General features: G+C 42.0%; 1 protein-coding gene and 1 gene segment (V, D, J or C); both read right to left on the bottom strand.

The window, feature by feature from the left end:
• The window catches only part of LOC105234922 (T-cell receptor alpha chain C region), a 560,983-nt gene that overhangs the window by 534,544 nt on the left and 18,408 nt on the right, over window positions 1-8,031 (bottom strand). For 2 of the 10 annotated variants that reach the window (XM_034648712.1, XM_034648713.1), the window contains exon 1: window positions 1,430-1,553. The exons of the other annotated variants lie outside the window; for them this stretch is intronic. In XM_034648712.1, the coding sequence (XP_034504603.1) occupies window positions 1,430-1,530 (101 nt within the window). In that variant the 5' untranslated portion in view covers window positions 1,531-1,553. Of the gene's footprint in view, window positions 1-1,429; window positions 1,554-8,031 lie in introns of those variants that run through there. 10 annotated transcript variants of the gene reach the window in all.
• LOC117797296 lies at window positions 2,331-7,689 on the bottom strand. The segment is given in 2 exon segments: window positions 2,331-4,093; window positions 4,254-7,689. Coding segments are annotated over 2 exon segments (543 nt in total).

Below are 8,031 nucleotides of genomic sequence, written 5' to 3'. Positions count from 1 at the left end.
AAATTCACCGATATACTGGCGCTCCTTTCATGACTAGTGGTCACTCTGTTTCTCTGTTCTAGAAACTTGCTTGTGATAACGCAGTCTAGAGCATAGCTGTTCCAATTAACAGTATAAATGTGTCTAATTTTTTTTAAATAGAATTGCCTTATGACCCAGCAATCTTGTTATGGTATATACTCAAAAATTTAAAGAATTTGGATATTTACCATAAATATTGAGATGTTTTTGAATTCCTGTTTCTACCAAAACGTGGAAGCAACCCAAAAGTCCAACAACAGATAGGAATGGGTAAACAAAACGTGGTGTGACATACACTGGAATATTATTGAACCTTAAGAAGCAAAGAAATTCTGACACGTGATGCAAGTGGATGCATCCTGAGGACTTTGTCAAAGGAAGTATCAAAAAATGACCAATACTGCATAATTCCACTTCTACGAGGTCTAAAGTAGTTAAAATCATGGAAAGATAGGCAAAACAGTAGTTCTCAAGGACTTGAGGGATGGAGTAAGGAGACTTATGGTTTAATGAGTACAAATATTCAGCTTTTCAAGATGACAAGAATTCTAGAAGTGGATGGTGGTGCTGTTTGAACAATGTAAATGTATTCATAACACTGAACAGTACACTCAAAAAATGAAAATGCTCAAATGGTAAAAATGAATGTGACAAAGGTATACTTTTCTAATTAAAAAAATTTGAGAACATACTTAATTAAGATTTCTACTCTACAAATCTGCCTCACAAATATAAGAGGGTGTTACAAGACCAATTATTAACGATTCATTACCATCCAATTTTATTTTACTTATTTTTTAAGATTTATTTATTTATTTGACAGAGAGACAGCCAGCGAGAGAGGGAAGACAAGCAGGGGGAGAGTGAGAGGGGTAAGCAGGCTCCCAGCGGAGGAGCCTGATGTGGGGCTCGATCCCAGGACCTTGGGATCACGCCCTGAGCCGAAGGCAGACGCTTAACGACTGAGCCACCCAAGTGCCCCTAATTTTAAAGCACTGAGTAAATGGGAGTAGTGGTGGAAGGAGGGAAATGAAGAGAATGAGGATTTTGGAGTGTGGAACATTGATCAAATAAGGAGGGCTTGGACATATGCAAACTGAGTCATACATTGGCAAAAAAAATGCCTTTCAAGGAGTGTTGAAGAGAAGCAGGAAATCACAAAAGGGAAAATTCACACTCTGCTCCTTCACAGGGTTCACCTAGAGCCCCTAGTTATGATCCTTTGTGGATAAGACGGGTGGGAAGCAGGTAAAACTCCTGTATGCAAGCCGCGGACACCTATGCTGGAGGTGTTAATAAGACGGAGTGAACACAGAGCAGGTCCCTTGGAAATTAACGCAAGTACAGTTGACTCACAACCAACAAACCATATTACACGAACCACTACACACAACACTCAGTCGCTCACCCACACATCATCGCACCCTGCGGCCTGCCACCGGCGTACTCGCGGGCAGCAAGAGGGAGCTTCTGTAAGCGACTAGTGAGCCTGTGCAGAAAGCAACCCATCTCCCGGGTTGGGAGACACCACACATACGCAGTCAGCACCGGCCTGGAGAAAGCCAAGGGAAGGGAGACTCTCAGCACCCAGTCTGGCTTCACAGGATGGAGAGAAGGCCTTGAAGTTGGTGCTCTGTGGTCCCAGGCAGTAGGAGACAGTCACGCCCACCGCGGTGAAGGTGTGAAGCCTGTCCCTGTCTGATCTGAGCTACGGGCTCCCTGCGCACTCCGGCTAAACCCTTGCTGCTTCCACTGTGTCAGTGCTTGTCTAAATAGGATAGAGCATTCAAACCTGTAGCAACGGCACCCTCTGTCTCGCTTCTAACTCGACTTAAGAAGAAATGAACTGATAACATAGACGCGTGCTTCCTTCCGACCCCATTGTCAGGCCTGCAGGAAATGGGCCAATCACAAGTCACATTGCTTCTGTGGCGCAGGAGCTGGGGGTACAAGGAGCGAGAGAATCGAGCCCATGGACGTGTTGGGCTACAGTCCTACCTCCTTCATTCGGGGTGATGAACTGAATTTAATCTGATGTGTTTCCCAATGAGAACAAGCCAGTTAGCAATAACTCAAAACCATAACTCAGCTAAGAGAAACCACACTCACCATGACAATGGCCAATTAGATGCATCCCTAGCTAGGAAAGCCTCCAGGGACCTTGAAAGGAGCCTACCCTTGAGCAGGAGTGGGAGAAGGAGAGAATTAAATATTTACACAACTTTTTTCACTCCATTGATGTCTCTACAGAACTAGAGAAATATGTTTCTTTTTTTTAAACATTTATTTTTTTATTATGTTCAGTTAGTCTGAATATAGTACATATTAAGTTTTTGTTGAGAAGTAAGCTTTTTAAAAAGAAGGTTGTGGCTAGTAATGTTTAATTCAATGAAATGCGAACATGTGGCAGGGAGATTGGCAGCCCATCATCTCTACATTAGCCATTAGTCCAAATGCCTTCGTGAAATCTACTAATAATAGTAAGGTGGCTCATACATGCATATAAAGGTTTTACCATATATCTCAGAAAGAAAGGTTTTCATGACAGGGATGACAAAAAATTACAAGCCCTGCAATAAATTGAATTATCTTAAAACAACAGAGCTTTATTAAGAGAGACATATAAATGGAATGAAAGAGTATGTCCTAAAACAATAAAATAATCAGATATACACATAAGGTCCTTCATTTTTCACAAATCAATTTATAAATTTAATTCAAAAATCAAACTTAAATAAAACTATGAGTGAGTAGCAGAATTGACCATTCCTTCTTTCTTTAACAAACCTCTACTATAATCGATTACGTGGAAAAGTTTGTGCTAGGTACTGCAAATATAGCAGTGAATGAATGTAGAATTCTGTCTCTTAAGTTGTATGAGAGAGTTATTGCAAATAGATATTTACAGAATTTTATAAACAAGAATAGATTTCTGAGTTTTATCTGAAGCTCCCATTGTCAACTGACTCCTGATCTTAATTTCCCTCAAACACACAAATAGTACATCCCATCCCTGGGCTCTAGGGAAGACCCATGACACAGTTTCTGAACAAGAAAAGGATCAAAGTACATAGAAATGTCTGTCAAATTAGGCACCATTGAGAAAGAAGAAAATTATTTGAATATGTAATTAATCAAAATAACTCAGCTGTTTTAAAGCACATGTTAAATCAAAACTTAAAAATGAAATTAAAACAAGGAAGCACTTTGAGGTAAAGAATTGATGAACTGGGAAATGCTCAAATCAAAATACATAAAGTGAAAATATCATGAATCTGATTACAACACAAATATTTAGTGACCAAAGGAATATTAGCAATATTATATGGTTACAGAATTATCACTTTCAGATTTGCACTTTCTATATTTCTATATTTGGCATGTAATGTTTAAGAATCACAAAAATAAAAAATGATTTTGAAACACAATATTTAAGTGCCCATCCATAAAAAGGAGTGTAGTGTTGGTACTAAAGGGTTATTAATAGGAGACGAGTCTTAATAGCAAATGTAGAGTTCTTTAAAAACTGAATTTCAGAATAAAACATTACTAACTCCACTCAAAAATCCATTAAACAACAGTCATCCAACAAAGTGTTGTAACCCTGTCTGTGGCATCTCCATCCTAATAGCCTTATATATGCTTTTAACATCTAACACATTAGCTTCCACTTGCAGACCAATAAAGGACAAACGCTCTCCTGGAAGGTCTGTGTCAAAGGCCAGGGGCTGCCCCGCTGGCAGGTTTGAGCACAGGCAGCAGGTGTCTGGGGAGCAGTGTGTGCTTGCCGCGCAGAAGTCCACAGCTGAGTCTTCAGGCTGCGTGTCTGCGATGTGCAGGGACAGATGTCTGGCCGTCCGGTTCAGTAAGACAGTGAGCCTTTGGTCTTCTTTTTTGACCATGCTTGAACGAATGTCTATAAGGAGCCGGGGACCTTTTCCTAGCTCTTGCTTATACCAAGGGAAGTACTCTGAGGCACTGTCTGAATAGCTGCAGTTGATGACAGAGCTGCGTTCCTGTCGCACACTCAGGTTCGAAGGCCGCTGCTCCACAGTCTCTCCTCGGCTGAACCCTGTGCAGAAAGAAAAGGTCAGAGAAAGGAGAAGAGATTCCAGGTTCTTACGCTTCTGAATGCTCTTTTCTACACTAACGGGGGAAACCTGAGTAAACCCGGTCTTAACTTCTGAAGACCATCCACTAATATCTTCCGTGTCCCATACTTGTCAACTCACAGCTCAGCTGCAGCCACGAGAACACGATTAAAGCTCCCCTGGGTGTCCTCATGGCTCCTCCCCGTTAGACCAGCTTCACAACTGCAGCCTCCAGCCGGCTCAGCTCCTGCTCTTGTCAGGCCAACCCCTTCCTCTAACAGAGTACTTTCCCACATGGTCCCCCAGCCAATGAGAAAAAGGCCCTGCTCCTGCCACAGTCTAGTGCACCAGATACACGGAAACGAGCCCTCCACGTGTTCTGCGTCCGCGCAGGCGCACTACCGTCTTGTGGTCACAGCGCTACTGATCTCACCGGGAAACGCTCTTCTCCTCACCTGTGCCTCCGAGGGGAGGGGCTCACCTGCAGCAAGGCGGCAATCAGTCAAGCAAATTATATGTTAGATCAGAGATGGAGTGCCCAGTGAGGATGTGGAGATCAAGATTTATACCTCTGCGCACCACTGAGTCACTGATAGTCAGCTGGAGAGAGGTAGATGCTATCGCTGTTTGTTCCGTGATGGGCCTGGTGCACGTGTCTGACATCAGGAAGGAATCAGGATTTACTCCCTTCAACAAAGAAAATAGAAAACCTTCCCTTTCTGCCAAATCTACTGTCCTCAATGGTGTGTTATGGAGAAAAACTATTTCTAAAAGGAACATGGAAGCCAAGGATTAGAGTTAGAGAGAGAGCATCATTTGATATTTCAAATGTCTCTTACCTCAGACTCTGCTCCTCCTACTTGGTCTTGCTCATGACCTTGCTATTTTATTTCCAGAGGACTGACAATACCAATAGTCAAAATGTGGAATCTTCCTTGTAAGTTAAGATGATTGTGCCAAAAATTAAAGGACAGAATGTTAATGACAAGAGAGCAGGGGAGTAACTTCCATCAGTTATTACTATGTCAACAATAGGAAACTTTTTGACCGAAAGTTTGAATAATTTGCATAGAGAAATCTGACATGATTTAAGAAATCTTTTTGAATGTTGTGTGTCTTATATAATGCGAAGTATTGAAAGAGTAGAAATTCTGAGAAAACATCAAGATGCAAACTCAGAAAATATAACCGTTTGTAACTTTACACTTGAGGTGATTACATTTTCTCCAATCAAAATGGACAACATGTCCTCCAGTGCAATTACTGACTCGTAGCCCCAGGACGATTTCCTCTTCAGTGTTACCATCTGGCCTGTCATGCTTCCCACTTCCTGGCAACACTTTTCATGTTCCATATGCCATCAGATTTCTCCCAAACACCACTACAGTGTTCTTTCCCTGACACTCATTGATAACGTTCTCCAGTCCTTGGGTTTCCAGAATTATCTCCCTCTGCCAATACCCCTTTCTCATTCACATTAATTTCTGGAAATTTCTGATGACCTCTGTGAGAATAAATCCAGGGAAGCATAAATATTCCATGTGCTCCAGAAATGGTACCCACAGGAAACTGGTCCTAAAGAACCGACCAGGGGAAAACGTCTCTGGGAATGAAGACTACCTTATTTCTAAGAGTAGAAGTCCCTTTCCTGTGATTCCTACTCATGAATCCTCTGAAATGACAAAGAATAAACCCGTCTTCATCCTCCTCTCCCACCACGAAGATTTAAAGAGAGCTACGGTGAAGATCATCAAGTCAATATATAAATATATGTGCATATATAAAATTGTTTTTATTTTCGAAAACTTCTTGATTCAGAGAATTTTCCATTCTCTTACCCATTCCCCATAAAATAAGAATTCTCAAACTCTTCTTTGGACAAATTTCCTTCTTTCCAGAGATAGATATTTTGGCCAATTTTTTAACTACCTCGCAGTTTTGCATTATCCAGAATATCATAGAATCAGAATCGTGTCATAAGTAGCATTTTTGGATTGGCTGCTCTCACTTAGTAAAATGCATATAAGTTTCCCCTCTCCATGGCTTGATACCTCCTAGATAGACCACCAATTATTTGTTCATTCACCTATTGAAGGGCATGCTTCTTACTTCCAAGTTTTGGCAAATATGAATAAACTGCCATAAAACAACTGTGTACAAGTGTGTGTGGACATAAGTTTTCAACCCCTTTGGGTAAATACTCAGGAAGCCTCGGTAAGAGTATGTTTAGTTGTATAAGAAACTGCCAAACAGCTTTATTGAAATGTCCACGTAAACACTTTCCTTCTGTAGTAATTTCCCGACAGAATTTACTAAGCCCTTTGCTGACATCGAAGCCCCAGCTAGTCCAAAGCAGGCACAGACCCCAGGTGGCCCTGCCCACTGCTCAGAGCACAGGCCTCCTGCTGTGATCCAGACCCCAAGCCTGCAAGCTCTCCTGCCTGTGTCCTGCTGCCCCATGCATCTCTCTGCTCAGGCCCTTGCTCCTCCCACTCCTGGGGTTCACTTATAAAGGACAAGGACAAAGATTAAACTACTGTGAATTTCAAGACAGCGAGGGCCCAGCATTAAACCAAGGGCAGGCTTCCTTGGTAGAGCGGGGTGCTGTGTAACTGCCCAGGTCCCATGTTCAAGAAGCTGGATCTGCTCCCAGCTTTGGGAGTCTGCCCTTTACCTCCATCTGAATTTTCAGCGACCCAGTCTTTCTTGTCAATGCCCTTTGATCAACATAACAACCAGAGCAGGCTGGGATTCCCTGTGTGCTGGAATCCTTACACATGCAAGTTTCAACTTTGGGTTTGGGGTCAGAAGTCTTTGTTTCTGCATACAACAGAGATGGGGATCATTTAGGGTAATCCTGGAAGCTCTCTGCTCCCTTTCCCAAACTAGGAATGATGTTACATAATCATGAGTCATAGATTCACTCAAAATGCAAGGAAGGGCAATGGATTTTCATGGAACAGAGTGAAAATTTCCATGAGCTCTTCCCCACAAGGTGCTATTTAGAAATGACTTAAAAGGATACTTTTGTCAGTGATATATGTCAACACATTGTACAAATTGATCAATAGAAATCATTTAGATTTTGTGATTCTATAGCAAATTCTGTATGAGGTCCTTAGAGGGTAAGCTCTTATGTCACCTCAGATTCACTAACTTTGAAATAGTATGAGCTCCACCAAGTCACTTAGGCTCTAAAATCCTTTTTTCCTGCATAAAATAAAAGCACTTATTTACACAGTGTTATCTAATGGAAATAGAAAATAAATGTGTTAAGATAAATAGAGTGCCTAACAGTCAATAAAATTATTTTATTATATTTGTATTTCCATTAGTGGAAAAGCTGAATACGGACCTTAAAAAATATTAAGTTCTTTACATTTCTTTGAAAAAGAACCACCTACAGGTAACTAAAAAATTCAGGCATCTCTTTCTGTTTGTTGACAACCATTGAATTTTCTGCACATTTTCCATTTGACTACTTACATATAATTTATATGCTACCTGCAGGGAGATCTGCTTTCCCAGGGCATTGGATATGGGCACCTCCGTCACTTGCTAATGGCTCTAAGGTAAAGCTTTTTACCTGCAAAGGGCTTTCTGGGAAGAAAAAGGGCAACAAAAAGAAGTGAAATGACAGCCCTGATGGGTCTCATTTTGGAGGGAAAAGGTGCTATAACATAGATCTGAAAATGTGCCAAGGCTGCTGTGGGTGCAGATGCCCCAGGGAGGGGCCGGGGTGAAGGCGCAGCTGCAGTTGGTGTGCAGGCCCCGGATCAGCAGGCAGCACTGTGTCTCTGCGGCGCACAGGTAGGAGGCTGCGTCTTCCAGCTGGGAGTCTGCGATGTGGAGGGTGCTGGACCGTTCCCTCGTGTTCAGTGTGCAGTTGAGCCTTCCGCTCTGCTTTGTGCCCGAAGCC

Source organism: Ailuropoda melanoleuca, chromosome 20 (assembly GCF_002007445.2).
Source record: "Ailuropoda melanoleuca isolate Jingjing chromosome 20, ASM200744v2, whole genome shotgun sequence".
Taxonomy (NCBI): Eukaryota; Metazoa; Chordata; class Mammalia; order Carnivora; family Ursidae; genus Ailuropoda; species Ailuropoda melanoleuca.
The sequence above is the reverse complement of the archived record's forward strand: the minus strand, read 5'-3'. Positions and strand labels throughout refer to the sequence as shown.